The following is a 22,775-nucleotide window of genomic DNA, read 5'->3' as shown; positions in this document are numbered from 1 at the left end:
TAGTGTCTTGCAACTTGGGGATGAGGGGAAAGAGAAGTGTTAAGAGAGGACCACAGAGAGACAATTAAACTTCAGAGATTAGACAAAACTTGATAACATTCAATAATTGAAACATCAATTGCAGTTTATACTTGCCATTATCATGTTTGCACACCAAAAGTGATATTATATCTACTAGCCAGCAGTGTTTTCTGGTGTTGTTTTGGCTTTTGGCACACGTTCCAGATACCATTTTTCTAAGATTTTTATGTCTGAGTACAACAACCTCAGTTTTATCTTAGTTTAACTGGAAAATTCGAGGTTATGCAGGTCTTTCAGTTGTTATGACATCTCTGCAGTTTATGGATGGATGCTATACCGTCTGATGATACTGCCGGTCCAACTCTATGGTGTTCCACTTCCTGGTTGAACTCCATGACTAACTTTGTGTGAGATTACCTTTTTTTGCAAGAATCTGTCAGATAAATTCAATTCTGAGGTCTAGCAGGATACGCACAGAGAAGACTTTATTGTCATACACTGTAGATCATTAGATCATTAGTAACAACCAGTGGTGCTATTCCTGTCCTATGATGTAATCTAAATACTGAAATTCTTCAAATAAATCTTTCCTCTGCAAATGATCACACAGCTGATTTACAACTAGGGATGGGTACCGGTATCATAAACGGTAGTAACCAGACCGAAAAGCAGCACACATCTCGGTGCTTTATTTCGGTGCTTTTTTTTTTTCTGAGCTGTGATACACTTTAGATTCTAGCCAATCATTTTACGTTTCCGAGGATAGTAAGCGGGCCCAGGTACGTACGTTCTTTTAGAGCAGAGCTACAGATTAAAAATGCCCAAGGCGAAGCGGTCAAAAGTCTGGCTGTACTTCACAGCAAAATATGCAAACTCAGCAGCCTGCAACAAGTGCTTTAAGCTGATACTGTGGTACTGTCAAAGGAGGTAACACCTCAAATCCGATGAAACACCTGGCGACGCATAGCGTTTTTTTTAAAAGCCGAGAAATGCACCGTATTTGATAGCTTGCTGCGAGACATCTACTGCGGGTGGGTTGCCTGTTATCGGACCCGGAGTTTGCAACATCCCCCAAAAACCCGAAGAGGAGAGTCCTGGCCCCTAGCCCTGCCAGTGTAGCAGGAATGATGATGATGATGATGGCAGCAGCAGCCGTTCTTCTCTGCGTGAGTAGCTTAATGTTGTTCGTGTGTAATTTACGTTGAGTAGGCTAACCACGTTATTAAATTAATGCATGTAAGGTCAACTAGCAAACATCATCATAGCTACATGCGGCTGTCTTCTTGTTTGATGGCAGATACTCCCTTCACCCTGGCCAAAAAGGCTAAAATGACCAAAGAAAAAGTGGAAAACAGCTAAACATGAGAGGTTTTTGGACAAAGTTTGTGTTTTTTCCATTGTTTAAGCACTGCTTCCAGTCAAGAATGATACCATATATGCCCCATAGCTGCAGAAAAGGCTAACATTGTTATCTTTTTACAAAAAAACAGCTGAACATGAGAGGTTTTTGGACCAATTTTGTGTTCTCCATTCTTTAAGCACCAGTTTGAGCATCGTTTAAGCACCGGCACCGTTTCAAAAGTACCGGTTTGGCACTGGTATCGGATAAAACCTAAACGATACCCATCCCTATTTACAACTCCTTCGAGAACTTTTGAAATCAAAGTTAGTTTAGAGATCTATAGTTAGCTTAGGAAGCTAAATTAAGTAAAAACTTTTTAAGTAATTCTGTAATTACAGAATTCCTGCCACTTTGTGGTATGTAACCTGTTACTAAACATAGTAAGTCTTGCAGGGATAGTATCCAATAGACATGTTGATGATTTGAAAACTATTGACGGTACCTCAGAGAGATCAATAGGTGTAAAGCGGTCTAAATAAATATCAGCAGGATTACTGAAGTTGTACTTCACAGTTTATCCAGAACTTTGAGTGATTACTGTGTTTGCTTATAACCACTTGATTTGATTTTGCAGAAAGCACTTTTGATAGACTATAATCTTCAAAAACTGACCACAGAGATCTGCTAGCACACAGTGTGAAGGGAAGAGGGATTTAAGTTTATGAATCTCTTGAATTTAGGAGGGAAAATGCTCGTCCAGTCAGCAGAGGCTTAATGCAGCGTTTGAAACCTCCGTTAGGCTGACATGAGCTTCAGTGGGACTCAAATGCAGATATAAAGCTGCTGATCCAGGCTCAGCAGAGGAGACAACCCATGAAAAGTGACTTCAGTTAGCAGAAAACAGCATGAAAGTGAAGTGTGATTTAGTCTAACTTGAAAACAAACTCCCTTTAGCCCTGCACAAGGTATTTCTTATATAATGATCTCAGTGTCTGAGAAGATAAACTTCATTTAACAGTCATCAAGAAGCAGAAATGTTGCTTGCAGAGCTGGAATATAAAATAAGTCAGCGTTTTGATGATAGAGCTTCATAAGAGCTGTGATGTTTGATACGAAATCATTATCTTGCCATGCTTTGATGTCAGCTCACATTCAGCAGTGGTGCCATCTCTTTGAAGCATTTCAGTTTTAACTAGAACAAAGCAAGGATCATTACTGCAGTGCTAATTCACTGTACTCCTGATTCTGTGGCTGATGCTAATGAGATTTTTTTTTCTTGTTTCTCCAGGGACTATCCACGTGGATGTGCATGACGGTGTGTTCTCAAACCTGAAAATATGGTCGCTCACATTGCGTCACAGGACAGTCTTGGAGTGTTTCATTGTTTGGGCTTTTTAAATTTGATTTTACATTGCTATATTGAAACCTTAAAGAGTCCTTTACAGACCCGTGGTTAATGACTTCAAAATGTATAGAACATAAATTCCTGCATTTATGTGGTACCTGTGGCTCAGGAGCTAGACGGCTTGTCCCCTACACACACACACCCCTGTGGGTGGTCTTTTATCCCTCAAGCTCGGGTCCTCTACCAGAGGCCTGAGAGCTTGAGGTTTCTGTGCAGTCTCTTTGCTGTTCCTAGGACCGCGCTCTTTTGGACAGAGATTTCAGATGTTGTTCCTGGGATCTGCCACTCGCCTAGCTGGGGGATCACTGCACCGAGTGCTGATTACCACTGGGACCACTGTTACCTTCACCCTCCACATCTTCTTGAGCTCTTCTGTAAACCCTTGGTACTTCTCCAGCTTCTCATGTTCCTTCTTCTTGATGTTGCTGTTATTCGGTTTTGCTACACATTACTATGGCCATCTTCTTCTGCTTGTCCACTACTATGCCCAGTTAGCCATTACCAGTTTGTCCGTCAGTTTGTATTCCCTGCCTGCTAGCATCTTGCACCCTGCTGTTATGTGCTGGATTGTTGCAGATGCATCTTTACGCAGCCTGCACCTGGGGTCTTGCCTGGTGTGGTAGACCCCAGCCTCTATGGATCTTGTGCTCAGAGCTCCTGTGCTGCCATGATTAGTGCCTCTGTGCTGTCTTTCAGTCCTGTGTGTGTGTGTGTGTGTGTGTGTGTATGAACTTTGTATGAATTGAATTAAATGTTAACCACTGTTAACATTCAAAACTGGGCTGAACATCTTATATTGTAGCTGGTGGACGTAACATATAATACATTTGAGTTAAACGATTTAAGTTGGGGGAAAAAAGATTTTGTTGTTGATCATCCTGACATTTATTTGACTAAAATTCAATTTGCATTCTTTCTATTGCTTGCTAATAACGGGTATATTGATTGGGATAATTCATTTCTGTTTATAAAAGATATAAAGCAAAACCAGTAGTTTCAAAATTTTCAATTTTATTCCGCTTTTGCCTACTTCATACAGAACACCCACCCCCTCCCGTTCATGAAACACCTATAAGAGACTACACAAAAATAGCATCCATGGTAGAGTTCCAAGGGAAAACTCACTTTGGAATAACCTTAAACAGGCTGTTCATGTCATTCCAAAATTTCGCACAGCAAATTGTAAATGACTCATTCCCATGTATCCCAAACTTGGTTAGCAGTTCCTGCTGTCAAAGGTGGCACAACCAGCTATTAGTTTATTAGTTGTAGGGACAATTACTTTAAACACAGATCCAGGTAAGTTTGGATGACTGCTGGAAACTGACATCCCTCTTGTCAGCCTACAGCCTGTCTGAGTTTCCTCAACACCTCCTCTGGACTGAGAGAAGAGTCCACTTTGATGACTTTGTCTCTGGACCTGGACCCCTAAAAAATACAGAAGAAAGGACTTAAACGACATATGATAAAATGGGATAAAACTTTGCTCACCCTAAAAAAAGAACCTTCTTACTGTGACAGTGCACCATCATGAAGCCACAGAATGAATGACAATGACAATTTGGCCCAAATGTATTGTCACGTCTGGACTGTTTTAGAATAAATGCAAAAAACAAAGTCAGTGTCACTCCTCTATATGGTCCCTGCATATTTAGATCTAATAATAAGGTATCTATATAAAACATATATTGTGTAATACATTTACATTTTCAATGTACACATGTGTACTTTTGGGTACAAAGTTAATTTACACCACTGGAGCTGACACCATTTAAAATTATCAGTGCACAGGATAAGTCACACTACAGTAATGGCTGTTTAGTGTTACTACCACTATCGAGCTCGTTCTTCAAACCCTACCATACCCACAACATGCAATCTCTGCAGTGAAGCCCCCAACAGACAGTAACAGTGACACAGTGCCATCTACTGCTGCCTACTTACAGCTGCTTACACATACTCAAAGCAGTATAGAATGTGAATACTATGGTGTAAAAACTGTTTTTGCCCTTCCTGATTTGCTATTTTGTATGCTTGTCACACTTAAATGTTTCAGATCATCAAACAAATCTAAATATTAGAAAAATATAACGCAAGTAAACACAAAGTGCAGTGATTTCTCCCTAAAACTAATAACTGGTGCAGCAACAACTTTATCAACAACTCCCTTAACAGCAACAACTGCAATCAAGCGTTTGCGGTAACGGGCAATGACTGTCTTACAGCGCTGTGGAGGGGTTTTGGCCCACTCATCTTTGCAGAATTTTTGTAATTCAGTCACATTGGAGGAGTCCTGAGGCAGCAAAACAGCCCCAGACTATCCCATTACCACCACATTTCATATTTTACTGCTGGTATGATGTTCCTTTTCTGAAATGATGTGTCAGTCTCATGTCAGATGTGTTGGGATGCACACCTTCCAAAAAGTTTAACCTTTGTCTCATCAGTCCACAGAATATTTTCCCAAAAGTCCTCAGGATCATCAAGATGTTTTCTGGCAAAGGTGAGATAAGCCTTTGTGTTCTTTTTGGTCAGTGGTATTTTTTTCCTTGAACTCTCCCATGGATGCCATTTTTGCACAGTCTCTTTCTTACTGTTGAACAATGAACACTGACCTGAGCCTGCAGTTCTTTAATGTTATTCTGAGTTCTTTTGTGTTGTCGATGTGCTCTTGGAGTAATTTTGGTAGGCTGGCCACTCCTAGGAAGCTTCACCACTGTTTCATGTTTTCGCCATTTGTGTATAATGGCTGTCACTGTTGTTCACTGGAGTCCCAAAGCCTTAGAAGTGGCTTTGTAACCCTTTCCTGATATATGTCAGTGACTTTGTGTCTCAGGTGTTTCTTTAGATTGTGGCATGATGTGTTGCTTTTTGAGATCTTTTAGCCTGCTTCTCTTTGTCAAACAGGTTCCATTTAGTTGATTTCTTAATTCAACAGGTCTGCCATTAATCAGGCCTGAGTGTGTTTAGTGAAACTGAACTCAGCTTTCAATAAAATGTGGTTAATCACAGCTAAGTCATCATTTAACAAGAGAGGCAATTACTTTTTCACACATGACCAGATAGGTTTGGATAACCTTTCTCCATTAATCAATTACATCACCATTTAAAAACTACATTTTGTATGTACTTAGGTTATCTTTGTCTAATATTAAAATTTGTTTGATCATCTGAAACATGTAAGTGTGACAAATATGCAAAACACTAAGAAATCAAGAAGGGGGCAAACACTTTTTCACACCACTGTATGTAGTGAGATATGTACATGAGTGACGGTTTAAGTAAATATTAAGTGAGAAATGCTTAGTGACAAATGTCAATGTATACAGAAATATTTAAATCTGTACTGAGATTGCACCAAGATTCCACTTATATGTTTCAGCAACCTTGTCCAGACACACGTGACTTTTCTTCAGGCCCAGAACCTCAGCCAGGTAGCGAATAAGCTCAGCATTGGCCTCTCCATCTGTAGGTGGTGCTGAGATGGCAACACTTACTGCCTCTGTAGAAACTTCTGAAGGCATGGCAGAAGAGATAGCAGTGTGATTTGTGTTTCACTTTGTTCATATCAACAATTCTGTTATACAAACACCTGTGATGCTGCTGTGTTTGGAGCCAGGCTTTGCATGAACTCTTATGGTTACAGCACCACTTTTGTCTTTGGTTACTGGACCACAGGCTTCTGCTACGGCCGCTCCTCCACAACCTGCCAGCTGTTCTTTCACCTGGTTTAACAACACAAAAGAGCTTATGTCAAACATTACTGGCTCTTTACATGCTTTTTCCATTCATTTTCTACCTTTAAGTCATCTTACAGTAAAACAATTGGGAATCTAGAAATAGCTTACACCATAAGTAACACAAAATCTTCAACCTTCCTTTTTGATTTTTCCTGCAGATCATATGAGCTTTCTAAGCTTATAGGGAAGTTTGTTCACAAGTGCTTTTATAGTATTGACATTATCCAAGTCTCTCATGCAGCTGATACCAGACATTACATTTAAATATCCTGTTAGGAACATTACAAAAGACTATAACACACCACCATCTTCTAGCTTCATTATTTGCCAGTCTTGATGCATGCTGAAGGTACAGAAATCCAAAAAAGCTGATCCTGTTCATCTGGACGTAGCGTTTTCAGTGGGAGAAACATTTCATAACTCATCCATGTGACTTCTTCAGTCTGAGCTGACTGCAGGTTTCCCCATCAATGTAATCTTGTAACAGATTTCAAGTTTTACACTTTTACTACTGTTTACGTTCACTGCTGCCACATTGGATCAGTAACCCAGGGTTGGTGGAGCTTTTCACTTCTCCGGTGTGTATTATAAGGACACAATTCCAGTACACATGTTCAACAGACAGACAATAGACAGCATGTTCTTCTTCTTTTCATCCTAAATTTGGGAGCTGTTCTACCTTTTTGGGTATTTGTCTGTTCATGAATTAGTAAAAACAAAAAACAAAACCTACTTTTGTAAGGGTTGAATACTACTACTACTACTACTACTACTACTAATAATAATAATAAGAAGAAGAAAATATTGTGACTTAATGCTGTTGCACTGGCACACTTAATAACAAAGGTCGCAACAAACGAAGAAGCCCTGCACTCAATCTTTAAACTCCTTAAAATTCAAATCAAACTGTTTGAACCTTTAGCATAAACAATGTCCATCAAAAAGATGTCTGAAAGAAGTACTTACTTTACTTTAATTAACTCATATCAATGGGAAAATGAAGTAAAAAAAAAAATAAAAAAAATCTATATAGACAAAAGTGGAATAACCGCTCTTACCTTTTTGGGCATTTGTCTGTTTCTGGAGTAGTGCCTTCTGTGCAGGGCGACACCGGGCAGAGGGGCTCTGTACCGGCAGCTGAGCACCAGCACAAAGTCGGGTAACGTTACAGCCTTTAAAGTGACAGATCTAGCCTGCTGCAGAGACGGTATAAATTTAACACGGTAAAGACAAGCTACGGCAAGACCTGAACAGGACATCTACCGGCTACCTGTTAGCTTGCTAGCTTTTTGATGAATTTCCGGTTTTCAAAATAAATTCTTCCGCTTATCATAATCTTAAATTATGAGTTGTTATAAATTCTAATAAATATATAGATTTTTTTATACTTATATTTTCTGCAACTTATCAAAGAAATGCATAATGGGGCTAGTTGGCACAACATAGTTACAAAAAATGAATTGACAAATGTAAGCATTTAATTCATACCAGAGCCAGGGAACACATTTATTTAATAGGCTTGCATATTTTAGCAAAAATAAATAATATTTAAAAAATGTACGGGGTGGTGCGACACATACAGCCTGTCTTGCTCTTCCTTCCTGCAGCACAATCTGTGCTCGTATGTAATGGAGGACCAGGAGTGACAAAATGATTTAATTAAATACACCATTAAATAATGAAATGTTTCATTAATTAATTAACATTTGAATTTGTTAATTAAATAAATATTTCAATAATGAATTAAATGCCCATTCATTTAATCTAAATGCAAATTCACTTCATTAAATAAAATATATTTATATATTTCTAATGTTATCTAATTAATGACACATATAATTATTTATTTATTTATTTGCTAGATGCTAGGTAATCAAATCCTTTATCCTTAGAGATTTTGGGGGGGCTCCCATTAAATGTATTTTCCTTCTTTCTTTCCTTTTTTTTTTTTTTTAACCACACATGGCTGAGTGCTGAACAGGGGTGAGTGCCTGATGAGATTGGGAAGAAACAGGAAGAACCCCCCAGTAGAACCAGAGTCAGGGAGGGACAGTGGGGGTTGGGGTTGAGGTTGAGGGGAGGAACACTATCTGAACACTGTTACAGAGGCTATAAGAGATAGCTTATCAAGCATTATTGTATCATAATTGCCCCTTGGGGATAAATAAAGTCTCTCTGATTCTGATTCTGACTCTGATCCAAGTTATCGACTCCATTCTTAGTGCCTCTCTGTCTGTCTTTTTTAAAGCTTGATGTTTGATATTTGCACTTTATTGATCAGGCTGCTGCCACAATGGCTCTCATATAGGCTCCTGATTCTGACCCAACTGTCTCTGTCTCTTGCTCTGTTATTTTTAACCAGTTTGAATCTGTGCATCCGGCGTTCATATAGAATGTAATTCAACATATTGAACCTTCAGGTTCTCCCTATGATGTTGTTCTTCTTCAACTTTTTAAAGAGGCTCTGTATAGTTTAGTGCAGTTGGTTATTGCCATTATTAATATCAGTTTGTGTTCTGGTTTGGTCCCTTCAAACTTTAAACATGCAGCAAAGCAAAACCTGGCTCGACCAAACAGTGCAGTAGTTAAATCTAGCTTCTTTCATTTAAGGCGGCTGGCAAAGTTGAATCCTCTTTTATGATGTCTGGGCTGGATTACTGTAATCCACTTTATATTGAAGTTAGCCAGTCTTCCGTCTTACTTTTGTTCAACGTCTCACTGAGTGTCTTTTGACAAGAACATGTAAAATTGAGCAGCTCTTGCCCCACCTTACCTTCGAGCTGCTTTAGCCTGACACTCTTGTCCAAGCTCTTAGGTCATCTGACCAGTACATATACAGAAGTCTAAGCAGAACCTCAGAGTGTACAAAGCGTTCTCTATTGCTGCCCCTAAGTTATAAGGGGCAAAAAATAAATTGCCTTTGCACAACAATAACTTGTGTTGCCCATCTTTAAAAGTCATCTTAAAACACAGTTATACTTTTTGTCTTGAGATATTGACTTTATTACTATGTGTATGATGTTATGACCTTATTTTTTATTGTATTATAGTTATTTGTTTTTGTTTTTAGTGTCTTGCTTTTTTATCATTTTCCTTAATTCTCTATGTAGCACTACAACACATTTTGATATGTTAGGAAATAAAATTGGCATTGCAGGCACTAACACTATCACAGCAAAGGTCCTTTGTCAGAGGTTGGGGCATAGCAGTCAGCTTTACATCAGAATCCTTTCTTGCTGATTAATATTTACTTTATTCTGCTTAAGCTGTAAAAGTGAACAGTCACTGTTTGGTAGACGAGGCCAATCTAATCCAATTAAATCTGCTGTACTGTGCCAGACCAGGAAGATCAATCTTGTAAATTCCATCCTTCTGGATGCAGTTCATAAAGTAATTTGCTGGGTCATTGACTGAGGGTCTTATTAAAATCTGTTTTACTTTAGCTCTTCAGTCCTACTTAATAAGAAAGCCTTTAAGCATTTTATTTTAAATGGAATGACCACGAAGTATTCTAACAAGTTTTAGGGAAAGACCTTGTTACTTTACCTTTAACTTGTCCAGTTACTTTTGAAGCTAAGAAACTAGTGGACTGTATAAAAATGGCTGTAATTCCTAATATCATAAAAAAAAAAATGCAATAGTCCTCCAGTCCACATACTAAAGTATCTTGAGTGAAGATTGTGAACGCTGAGTTGCCCCCAATGCATCCATAAGAGTGCAAATGTGTGTGTAAAACTTAGAAAGGCTGCATCACACTCATCTGATCAAAAATAAGTGATCAGTGTATCCAAAAGCACAAAGATTCGCAACATAGATTTAAAATTCTAATTGGGTAGCCACCAGCTAGTATTGAAGCTGCCAACTCTACAATCCTCCACCTCAGGAAGAGCATAATGGAGCAATTATTCTTGCTATATTGCCTGTGTCGCACATCAATTTTGACATCACATCATGTGTTGTGTCACAAAATCACATTTTGTAATCTGGCTTTGTGTCCGCTGAAGCTGGGTTGAAGACAGATGTGTATGATCGAGTCAGCTTTGACCAACTTTTTAATGATATTCCAGTACAGAGACAGGGACATACAGATACACAGAACGACATGTTGGAAAAGTTTGAACATTTGAAAAAACGTAATTACGGCAGGTAAACTACGGCCTAAGATGCCAGCATCTAACTTTTAAACACCTGTATTCAGACTACTCATCTGCTTAATCTTTGAGCTATGCAAACCACCCTAATACCCATCAATAATTTCTTTGGGCACATCCAGATATAACTGACTAAAATTGTTCTTCAATTCATGAAATGTTATTTAGTTTAGCAGTTTAGGTGTGTTGGACAGGAGTTTTTTTGTTGTTGTTTTTATTTTTGCATGATATTACAGTCCACTGTTTATTTTTAAATTTTTTTTAATTTTTATGTGCTTCCTGCTTCTCCAGTGTGGTTGACTGCCTCAAAAATTATATTCATGTCATCACCATTACACAGGATTAAGGTCGTTCCCCATTGCCTGAATACATACTTGTTTGTGAACATATTTTGCTTTTGACTTTTGACGTTCTGACTTCAAATCAAACCGATGGCCCTTTATGAGCAGGCATTCATGACAGTAGGAGGGAAAAACTCTCTGTTAACACGAAGAAACCTCCAGGAAAACCAGGCTCAGGGAGACCAGCTATATCCAGCAAATGGCTGAGGGTGAGGGGAGGGATACAATATAAAAGACACACTGTGGAAGAGACCCAGAGACTAATAATAACTAATCATTAAATGCAGAGTGGTGTATAAACACTAAGTGAATCAAGAAAAGAGGAGTGGAAGAAACACTCCTAATGAGCCCGTATTGCAACAACTATAAACCTAAATGAAAAAGAAAATTTACCAGTATAGGAGAAATATGCTCTCTCTTTTTTGCCCCGTCAGTACTCTCGCTCCAGCATTTTTCACAGTTTTTAGGACAACTACAATAGTCCAGTGTAGAAGTAATAAATGCATGAACTAGTTTTTCAGGATCACTCTGAGATGGGATGTTTCTAATTTTAGAGAAATGCAGAAATGCATGAAAGCACCTGCATATTTGCACATTGAAGTATCTTGGTAAAAAAACAAAAAAACAATCAACAACCAGTAACTCCAAGATTCCTCACAGTGTTGCTGGAGGCCAAGTTAATGCCATCAGAATAAATACATTTGTCTGAAAATCACAAAACTGCAAAAAATAACTGCAATACATTACAGCTCTCTGACTTCCCTGAACAGGGCACTAATGTTCATGGTCTTTAGGCTCAACATAGCAGAAGCATGCAGAACATCCAACTACCTTGTGGTACATTTCATGATTTCCGACAGTATTATTGATAAAATCCATTCATGAATTTTCCATAGTTTCATCTAGATCTGGGTCAGAGAATGGGCATGTTTGTCTCTTTCTTTTCCTTGTCCTCCTTAATCTTGTGCTTCCTTCATTACTTAATCATGATGCTTAAATGCATAATGATAGAAGTGCTTTAGTAGCCGAGTAGAGAAGCAAAGAAAGAAAGAAAAAGAAATGAATTATGATTCATGGTTGTAAAGCTGCAGGACTTTCACATCATCACAGAGAAAACATGTTATCAAGCATCTCACACTAAGTCAACACAACTACCACATCACCTCCTCCTCCCTGTCTCCATTTCCTTTTTCACTGGCCACCCATATGCCTCTTTCAAAACCCCCTCCACGCCCATCCCTTTTCCCATCCCCAGCCCACGCCCCAGACCTTGCTCTCCCCTTTTGATGAATAAATGGCATCTTCTTGTGTGCATTGTACAACAGAGGTGGACTGTACCACTGTGTATGTGGCGGGAGGCTTCAGGGAGGAGTGCTGCAGTGAGAGGAGAGGAAGGAGGAGGAGACGGGGCAGCTAGTAAATCCCTCCCAGCCCTAATCCCTCAGTCGTGCCTGTGTATGTTGATGCTCTTTACATTTTTAGGGCAGAAAGTCTTAGGCTACAAGTGAATTTTAAAGAAAGATCTGATGTGTGACTGGGAGCTTCAACTCATTTTGTCCTGGTAAGAGAAGTCATTTTTCTGAATGTTTCTTTATGTTATTGACTTAGATTGGAAGAGCTTTACATTTTGTTCATTTCAAAAAGTAAGATATCCAAATATAGGCATTTTCAACTGAGGTTTGGACTAAAAAATACCTTAGCAATCTTTTTAAAATGTTTTTATTGCATTTCATATGTAATATTACAATTATCCTCTTCTTGGTATAGTTATTTTTCTTTCAGATAAACTGAAACACAATCACTTACAGTACTCCTTCAAATTGCAGACTGAGCAGCACAAACACTCTATTTATTTGATAATTTGTATGTAAAATATGTGCATCTACGACATGACACCACCTTGTGGCTTTGGACTGTTTTAAATGCTCAGTGTCAGTGCAAAGTTATCAACTATTGTTTTCAAGCTTGGTTTGCATTGGTTATACATAAGCTATACAGGTGCAACACACATACACAGACACCCTCTAATTAGTGCTAACAAGGAAACTAATAAGATACTAGAATTTTACTCACCAAAACTATATATATATATATATATGTATGTGTATATACACACACAGTACAGAAACATCTGTGCCGAGTATGGCCTGGAAGTCACGAGGTCTAAATGGGAGACGCCCCTATGGTGGTGAAGAATGGCTGAGCTAAGATCCTGTGGGACTTCCAAAATGGTGATAGCTAACCAACCGGATATAGTGGTGGTAGACAAATGGAAGAAGATGGCCATAGTGATAGATGTAGCGAACCGAATGACAGCAACATCAGGAAGAAGGAACATGAGAAGCTAGAGAAGTACCAAGGGCTCAGAGAAGAGCTTGAGAAGATGTGGAGGGTTAAGGTAACAGTGGTCCCAGTGGTAATCGGAGCACTAGGTGCAGTCACTCCCAAGCTAGGCGAGTGGCTCCAGCAGATCACAGGAACAACATCCGAGATCTCTGTCCAAAGGAGCGCAGTCCTAGGAACAGCTAAGATACCCCGCAGGACCCTCTAGCTCTCAGGCCTCTGGCTGAGGACCTGAGCTTGAAGGATAAAGACTGCCTGCAGGGACGAGAGGTAGTAGGTAGTAGGAAGTTTTATAATGAGAGAAAAAAAAAAAGTCTGACCCTTAAAGGAGAAGCATGTAGAAGTAGACACTCTGGGACTTATGATGTAAAAAAAACAACAACATAGTAATAATAATAATAATAATAATAATAATAATAATAATAATAATAATAATAATAATAATGAATTCCAGCTAGAATTCTGTTTTGCATTAAAACAAGTTTAGTGAATAGCTTATTAAAAATTTGCAATCAATTTTGTGAAGTTGTAATAACATATTCAATAAATATTTAATTTGTGACAGCCTTGTTCAGTTATTTTGAAATCTACAAAAACAAAAAACAAAACAATGTTTCTATTTCTTTTAAAAATGTAAATAAATGTTTCTCTCTGTGCTTTACTTTCAATTAACTTTATGCAGTTTTTTTTTTGCATACAACTGCCTATGTACATCATCTGCATGCAACATACACAGATTCAAAGTTAAACTTATACACATATATAATGATGCTTATGTGCATAAAAAAGCAGTAATACTGTACATGTAATACTTTTGTCCTGTCTTTTAGTGATAATAGAGATGTGGGACACCAGTAACAGTTGAAAATTGAGATAAAAATGAAAGTCAGAAGGAAAAAAAGTCTCCTCCATTTTGAATCAGCAGAGTGTGTTTTACCCAGTCTGTGCTTCTCTCTCTCTCTCTCTCTCTCTCTCTCTCTGTGTGTGTGTGTGTGTGTGTGTGTGTGTGTGTGTGTGTGTGCGTGTAGTGGCTTCCTGCTGTACAAAGAAACGCGATGCATTATTAATCTGGTGTAAATGACTAGGCTTGATGCTGAAGCTTCCTCTTCAGCTCCCTCTCCTCACATCTGTCATCACAGGTTTGAGCATAGCTATGTTTGTCTCTTATCACAGTTAAACAGTTTATATCTTTATTTTGGTTGTCATGATGACAGGATGCTTGCCATGTAAGAGGGATAGCTTCTATGTTATATTGTTAGATGCCTCTCCACTGCCCTGAGGGGAAGAGAATTGTATGTGTTTTCATCCTCTGATCTCAGTTTACAGGAAGTAGAGTGTTTTAGAGGCTTGCATTGTGTTTTCTGCTGACCTTGAAAAGCTACAGAGTGCACACTGAACGTGTGTGTGTGTACACACCATATGATAAAATGGCATGGGTTATTAAATTTTAAATATAAAGACTTGGACGAAAAGGATTACTTGAAGTCAGTGACTGCTGCTTGTTTGTGGGTCTTCTTGTATTTAGTTTTGTTAAAAACTGAAAAACATGCTCTACTGGGTTCAAAACAGTTGGCCACTGAAGAATATATAATTTATTTCCCTTGAGAAATTCTTGGGTTGCAATTGCAGTAAGCTTTGAGTCATTATCCATTTGTACTGCAAAGCACTGTTTTTGCAGCATTTTGCTGAATCACACAGAGTAATGCCCATGGCCCTACTCCAGGAAGTAGATTTTGCTAACGACTCTGAGTCTGTTAAACTGGAGATGAGGGAATCTCTGGTTTGGAAAATGGTAAATGGACTGGTTTTTATACTCTATCTGAGCACTTAAAGCAACTCATTGCCTCTTGCCTCATTCACCCATTCTCACCCATTTGCACAAGCACTTTCCCCCCCAATGCTCTTTCTCTTTAAGTGCTTTCTAGCTAACATCTTGATACACACTCAATCATCCAGGTAAGTCTATTCTGTTTGTCTGGACATTTTTCAGTGGGAGAATCGTTTCATCACTCATGCAAGTGACTTCTTAAGGCTCAGCTGACTGCAGGTGATCCAGGAGGAGGAAGGACAACTGCTGCCTAGACTAAAACCTTCAGTGTTTCCTTATGTGTCAGGAGTATTGGAACACTTGAGATGCATTTTCTCTAAATACTTCGTGTTTCTGTAGTTTTCAGACCCCAAAAGACACACAATAGACCCCACATAAATAGAGTAATGTAGTGTACTCTGTAAAGTTCCCAGAGGAGGATTGCCATGCTTCATACATCGGAGAAACCAAACAATCCCTGGCTAAGCGGATGACACAACACAAACGAGCTAACTTGTCCCGCCAGGACTCCAGGACTGTACACATCCTGGACGGGGAGGAACACTGGTTTGAGCGGGGAGTAAAGGAGGCCATTTACATGAAAATCGAGGAGGGGGCCTAAGGGTACATCTTTCACCATCTTATGATGCTGTGATTGCAGCCATTCCCCAACTCTCTGTGAATGATACTCATGGCCATTGATCAATGAGCTTTGGTCAGTGGTTGTTGATCAATGGTCATGACAATTTGCATATTAATGATCATGAAAGTGACCTCATGGCCCATTGTTAGTCAGTGGTGCTAGTTTTCATCATTATGCAAAAGTACTGTTTATAAGGTTGGGTAAACCTGCAGTCAGCTGAGACTGAAGAATTCACTTGGATGACAATGAAACGTTTCTCCCACTGAAAATACTAACAGAATTAACTTTCTAGGGCAGCTAGCGTTTGGTGTCCAGCCTTTCTCTGTAGGTATCTTCACACCTACTCAGCTCCGGCTTCACACTGTATCCTTCTCAACATATCCTTGATCCCAGAGCTAAAAATTCCTTTCTTTTCATTCACTAGGACCTCCAGGTCACTGGTGATCCAGGGCCTGTTGCTGAGAAAACAGCATAGAGTCCTGATTGGGATAATTGTATACTCAGAGAAATTTATATAATCAGTGATGTAGTTTGTTATGTTGTTGATGCCATCCTCATGTGGATCACAGAGCACATACAAAGCACAACTGAGTGGCAACAGGAAGTCAGGAGCATGCTGTTAACCTGGTCCTGGTACCACAACCTGGTCCTGTTAACAGTAACAAGTGGGGTGAGGGCAGTGGCTCTATATAAAATCCTTGCATGAATTCATTCAAAAGGACCAGAGTTTTATAGCCCTTTTCCATTAGTACCTACTCAGGTCAACTCGGCACAGATCGATGAGGTTTTTGGGGTTTTCCATTAGGTCAAAAGTACCGGGTACTTTTTAAGCAGCTACTGGCTGGGGTTCCAAGCGATCTGAAAATGTGACATCAACAGACTATATGCCATTGATTGGCTAGTCAGTGGCATCAGTCAATGAGTTATGAGTGCATTTTCTTTATGAAAATCAAAAACTCTATTTTGAAACCTGGCAATGAAGTAAACAGCTGCACAGAAACAACACCATGGTCCCCGTCTGACGAAAAGCTACAGACTGAGCAGCTGGTATACCATCAGCTCAACGTCCACCTTTGTTGTAGTGTTTATGTCCCATCACAAGATGTTCAGCCACGTTGCTATAACAACTCCATGCACATTAGGTGGTACTCGAATGTAAATGAGAAGCTGAGTCGTGCCGTCTCGAGCCAATCCAAGTAGGTCCTAATTGAAAAAGGGCTTTACTCTCCTGTGTTTTGCAGTCCACAGTAAACCTTAAACGTTTACAGTTTAACTAGTGTTTATGTTGAGTGCTGCCATGTTGAGTTTGCTAACTCAAGGTATGCTGGATAGTTGGCAGAGTGGAGTCATATTTATATAGTTAAAATCAGCGCTGATGGTGATGAATGCCACTGGATGCCTACATTGTAGGTCGCGACAGTTGTGTGTCTGATGTCGCTTGCCACTGCTCCATGGTGGTAATGTAAACACTGATCACTAATAGTGCAGGAGAATTCCTGTGGTAAATAATAGCCTCAGCTAAAAGTTCAGTTTCAGGCAACCAGAGATGTTCCTACGTGCACATGTCCTGGATTGCACCACCTTTCATTAACAAGCACTATAATATCTTCTTGTTTCTTCTTACTGCTCAGCTTGGCGTCTCTGTCAGCCTGAATAATGAAAAACCTGCGTACTGTGGCACTGAGGTCTGGGAGCAGCCATGTCTCTGTGAAATATAGCAGACTGCATTCACTTTCCTCTCTCATGTCTTATTAGCACCCACAGCTTGTCCATCATTCTAGCCTTTGTTTTGATTCCTAGCAGGGTAGATAAATTTACTATCACTAACAATACACCATAATATTTATGTTTTGGTGCTTAAAAAACATATCTACGGATAGAGACTGATCAATGCTCTGCATATGGCTTATTGCGTGAGTCAGAAATACACAACAGTGGCAGTACAGATGAAAAAGAAAAACGTTTTACTACTGTTTATGTTGCATGCTGCCATCTTGGATTGCTAGCTCACTTCAAATCTGAGTTGATTTCCGACTGGGAACTCGGAATTTCCAATTTCTGAGTTGTTCAGGAAAGCACCATAAATGATGGATAATGAGCCAAGGAAAGCAAATCTAAAAGAAAGGCACAAGGGAGAACACACTTTTAAAATAAAGAAGGAAGTTTGAAAAGAAACCAAATGGGGAAACACAGTCATACAAATGAACTTAATACGCAGAGCGTACTGCTCATCAGCAGTAACCACCTCCATCATCACCACTATCACCACCACCATAATCAGCAGAAAAAATAAATATGTTTAAAAAAGCATATTTTGGTAGTTAAGGTCTTCTGTGTTCCAAGTGTCACAGTGTACAATAAACTAACCATTTTTTTTTGTTTTCAGGAGTGAACTTTGGAGAGAAGACCTTACAGGAATTTGGAATTACCACTAACAGCACCATAAGAAGCACAACATGGAGCAGAAGTTACTGATGAAACAGACAAGTTTTGTTTTACTGGGACAGTCACACCTGCACTGCAAATCATACAGACTGATGGTGTGATGTCATTAATAGACCTTTATTTGCTATTAAGTTTAAAAAACAGTAAGTGGAGTAAAGTGACTAATGACCCTGAAAGTAGTTTTTAAGGGTAGTAAGTCAGTATGATTAACTAAGAACTCCAACTGCTATTTTATGACAACTATATTTTTCCCTAAAATTCAGAACTGACATAATTAACAAGCCAAACAAAAGCTTTTATTTACAGTTACAAAAGCTGGTCTAGTAGGCCAAGATGGCTGACCACTACCAGAACAACATATACAACCAGGGAGACTACCCTCTTCAGGAAGACGATGCAGCAAGTGATGTGACTGAAGGACATGATGAAGAGGATCAGATGTATGAAGGAGAATATCAAGGGATTCCACATCCTGATGACACAAAGGCTGCACAGAGAGCTGCATGGTGAAGCACTGCATATTTAATGTTTCTGGGCACTCTCACTGTAGAGTGGTAGCTGGTGGTGAGGGATCTCAGGAAATCTGAAAAATGGATCAGTCATAAATGCATTTACAAGTTTGTGCCATATCACAGAAACTAAATAAAAAGGGCCACTGCACTGGAGTTTAAACTTTAATAATTGTTTTACAGTCTGTTTAAATATTAGTGTACTAAACTGTGAACTAAAATGCAGAATCATATATAATACTGGATTATAATTATTGATTCATTATCGTGCATATTTCTTTAATGTTGCAGAGGAAATATACTGCTATTTAAGTTTATCTTTAATAATAAATAGTATATCATTAAAATCAGCAACCCCCCCCCCCCCCCAAAAAAAAACCCTAAACGTTACTTAATTATGACAGCCTCAATTAGGATTTTTTCTTAAGTATTTTTTATCCATCTTTAGGCATGAAAAGGGGAATAAAGTACCTAAGAAAAAAAAAATCCTGATTGAGGTTGTCATAATTCATGCATGACAGGGTTAAATAACAATAATTACAATGAAACACGTCATACATCTATAGTAACATTAAACGACCAGTGGGTGGCAGGGTATGGAGTGACACATCAGTGTCCAGTGTAGTGGTTTATGTGCAAGTATACCATCAACACTGATACAAGTACAAGAAAACAGCCTTTGAATAGCTGTCCACTGTAGTGACCACTATGCATGAAAGGGTTAAGCTTAAATAAGAAAAAAACATCAAAACACTGTAAATACAGGAATGCAAAAATAAAAACTCAAAAATTGGGCACAAAACCTAATGATTTCCATGATAGCATATCTGAGAGTGACAGCAATAATAACCAGATATAGGGCAGGGATAGCACAGTAGGTAGCGTGGTCACCCCATGATCCGAAGGTAGGGGGTTTGAATCCACTGAATGGCTACCCTGAAGTACCCCTGAGCAAGGTAGCGTCCATACACACTGCACCCCAGTCGCCTGATTTGTGGGCGCCCTCTGCAGAGAGAGTAATTTCCTCAAGGGATCAATAAAGTATACAGTATTATTATATATTCAGGACAGTGTAATCAGATCTAGTTTTCAGTGTAATCAAAGATTCACATTTTCTTTTGTCTTCATGGCTTCTTCCAGGGCTAAACCTCAAACAGGTAGCAGTGCAGCATCTGATCTAGAGGAGTTATCTGAGCAGTATGAGTACATCATGGAAGAATGTGGTCATGGGAAATTCCAGTGGATGCTCTTCATAGTGCTGGGCCTGGCTCTAATGGCTGATGGAGTTGAGTGTTTTGTGGTTGCATTTGTTCTACCGTCTGCAGAAAAGGACCTGTGTCTGTCCAATGCAGAGAAAGGAATGCTGGGTAAGCATTAGCTGTAGTGATTGTTGTTTAGAATAAGCACAAGGCGAGGTCTCTTCCTTCTCAATTTGAGCACTCAAAGTACTTCACACATTCATACACTGCCTTTATCTACCTTCACACACACACACCCAACTCACCTGTTAATGTATCAGGGACAACTGGGGATTCAGTATGTTGAATACTTTGACACATTGACAGGAAAGGATGAATCCTCCAATTTTTCAACTGGTAGATGACCCACTCTACCCACAGGTGCACTACATCTCTGTTGTTCTGTCAAAGCAAGCAGTGCTTGTCCAGCCGTATTTGGACAATGAGGCAGTTTTGTATAGTGGCTTTTAAATCAAAAGAGAAATATGTAATTGAAGTGAGGACTAATTCAAGGGGTTTAACAAAAGCATTTCATTAACTGTTCAGGGAGCTACATTAATTTTCATAAATAGCTCCACATCTCAGGGATTCATACCCAGATGAGGCCTGTTCCCTTTATATTATCAAAAATGTAGAAAATAAAAGATCTGGAGTATATTCCAGTTCGATTAAGTGTATTTGCTAGCTTTTTTATAGGAGTCATTTTATAATCAAGTTCTTAGATGCTTGTACTACTTCAACAGTGTGCCTTAAACAATGCCAAGGTGTCATAACATCAGAAATGATTTTTATTCTAATGTTTCACCAAAAGTATTATTACTTAAGCTGGAGAATATTCTTTTTCCTTTTTGCTTGCAGCTTTTAGCTGGTAGTTTTTTCTTGCTGTCAACCCAGGCACATGAACACAGTAAGTCTGTTTGCCTTATCACAATAAGATGTTGATGTGATAAATGGGCACCACAATAGATTTATATATATATATATATATATATATATATATATATATATATATATTGAAATGTTTCAGTGGCAACAGATTAAGATGTACCGGAAGGTGTTAGTTATTATATCACCGATGAGAAAAACCTGAAAATGACTTTGCAGTAGTCAACACTATATCCAGGTATCATACCAAGATAATTTGGCATTGATGAGAAATCTCATGTAGCTCCCTCTGCTGTGACCCTTTCAGCTGCTGATGCAATTTTTCACCCCAGTAGCACAGCTAAACATGTAATAGACACGCCAGTCCACCAAGTCCACTTCACGCTTTGCCTCCTTAAAATGTGAAATGAATACGCATGCAGAAGTTGCATTACTGCGTGCAGAAATTGCATTACCTGCAGGGGGAGATAATATATTAGATACAAGAAGTCGTTAGTGAACAAAAAATGTTTGGGCTGTAAGTGAGGCTTTCTTTTTACCTCTGGTAACTGTTGAGCCAAATGACTCAAGATGAAAACGGTATTTTTCTGAGGAAAAGTCACCATGTGAATCAGGTTTTCGCTTGTGATGTTTGTTAGTTTCTATCAGTTTAAAATCTAAAAAGTAATAAAATCGTAGTTTGTGTGAACTGATGTAAATAGGAAGAATAAGTTATTCATGTCTGTAGTTGTTTGTAGGTCAGTTAATCTCTCCGCAGTGAATTTAGTAGTCAAGTAAAGTACTACACTTTGTTTAAGAAAGGTATTCGTGTAATATATGTAATACTTTACTTTTTTTTTTTGAGTAATAACCTTAACAGCAATCTCAACAAAAGAGGGGAAATGCCTCCAACACACACAAACATTTGACAATGCAGTATGCAGTCAATTTACACAAATGTAATGTAATGAGATGCTGCTTAGTGATGGTGGTAACTCTCATTGATGAGAATGACAATCAATAAAGGCTCGAATCAACAAGTGATAATGGAATCGGAATTGCTAACTTCTTATCAGTTCCCATCCTTATCCCCAACTGGTCACAGCATGGCTGCTGCCTGAGCCTGGTTCTGCCAGAGGTTTCTTCCTGTTAAAAGACAGTTTTTCTTTTTTCCCTGATGTCTGATTTTTAAGGTTTTCTATTTATTAATGTAGGGTGCTTACCTTCCAATATAAAGCACATTAAGGCGACTGCTGTTGTGATTTAGTGTTTTATAAATAAAATTGAATTGAATTGCCAAGGTTTGATCGAAACCAATATTTTTAAACGTGGTTTGTGTGTGTTCGTGTTCTGAATCAGTAGAGTGACACACCAATTCTTTTTGTACTGACCTTGAAAAAAGCATATGGGTGCTGCCCAGGTGTCCCTGGACCTTTGTGAAACAGATATTTTACACGTGGTGTAAAATGCTGGAGACCAGTATGATGAGTCACAGTTATCCTGTGTTGCATGGCCATCTGTACACTGGTTTAAAATATTGTCAGCATGCCAATCTCTGGCACCAATCAATGTTAAATGCTTGCCTAAGGCTAAAGCAATCTGCTCATGAAAGTCCATACCAAACAAGGTAAAGAAGGAATTTGATTTCATATATTTCTGCAGAGCATGTTTGATAATAGGTGTGTCATGGTAGAGTGTGATGAAGTGAGGAAAAAGCAAAAAAGTGATCCATTTATTTAGGCTGGTATAAATCCATGGGAAAGAAAACAAAACCAAATTTAAGAGAAAGTTAAATAAATAAGTTGGGAACAAACAGCCAGAATACACAGTGAAGACACAAGCAAACGACAAACCGAGGCTTTAGATATACACAGACACAAAAGGCAATCAGGGAGGAGTAGGAACACCAAGGTAACAGAGATGAAA

The 22,775-nt window shown here is 38.8% G+C and overlaps 2 protein-coding genes across 7 annotated transcripts in view; one reads left to right on the top strand and one right to left on the bottom strand.

Moving 5' to 3' along the window:
* Positions 1-804: 804 nt before the first annotated feature.
* On the bottom strand, positions 805-8,128 carry c7h15orf40 (chromosome 7 C15orf40 homolog). Of its 2 annotated transcripts, XM_085167451.1 has the most exons (4): positions 7,567-7,842; positions 6,361-6,493; positions 6,155-6,282; positions 805-4,196 (listed from the first exon to the last, which is right to left on the bottom strand). In XM_085167451.1, exons 1-4 carry the CDS (start codon positions 7,765-7,767, stop codon positions 4,107-4,109), a joined length of 552 nt encoding a protein of 183 aa, XP_085023577.1. In that variant the 5' UTR covers positions 7,768-7,842; the 3' UTR covers positions 805-4,106. The 2 variants fall into 2 exon arrangements, with proteins under 2 accessions (XP_085023577.1, XP_085023578.1); XM_085167452.1 differs by lacking the exon at positions 6,155-6,282 and having other exon boundaries at positions 7,567-8,128.
* Positions 8,129-12,382: 4,254 nt separating this feature from the next.
* The window catches only part of LOC146514930 (synaptic vesicle glycoprotein 2B-like), a 37,384-nt gene continuing 26,991 nt past the window's right edge, over positions 12,383-22,775 (top strand). Inside the window, exons 1-3 of one of the 5 annotated variants that reach the window (XM_085167435.1) lie at positions 12,383-12,561; positions 18,180-18,744; positions 19,888-20,114. In XM_085167435.1, the coding sequence (XP_085023561.1) occupies positions 18,572-18,744; positions 19,888-20,114 (400 nt within the window). In that variant the 5' untranslated portion in view covers positions 12,383-12,561; positions 18,180-18,571. Of the gene's footprint in view, positions 12,562-15,838; positions 18,745-19,833; positions 20,115-20,154; positions 20,893-22,775 lie in introns of those variants that run through there. The other 4 variants (XM_085167433.1, XM_085167437.1, XM_085167434.1 and 1 more) reach the window with 4 other exon arrangements.

The sequence above is a fragment of the Neolamprologus multifasciatus genome, chromosome 7, assembly GCF_963576455.1.
Source record: "Neolamprologus multifasciatus chromosome 7, fNeoMul1.2, whole genome shotgun sequence".
Classification (NCBI taxonomy): Eukaryota; Metazoa; Chordata; class Actinopteri; order Cichliformes; family Cichlidae; genus Neolamprologus; species Neolamprologus multifasciatus.
This window is presented reverse-complemented; position numbering and strand designations above follow the sequence as displayed.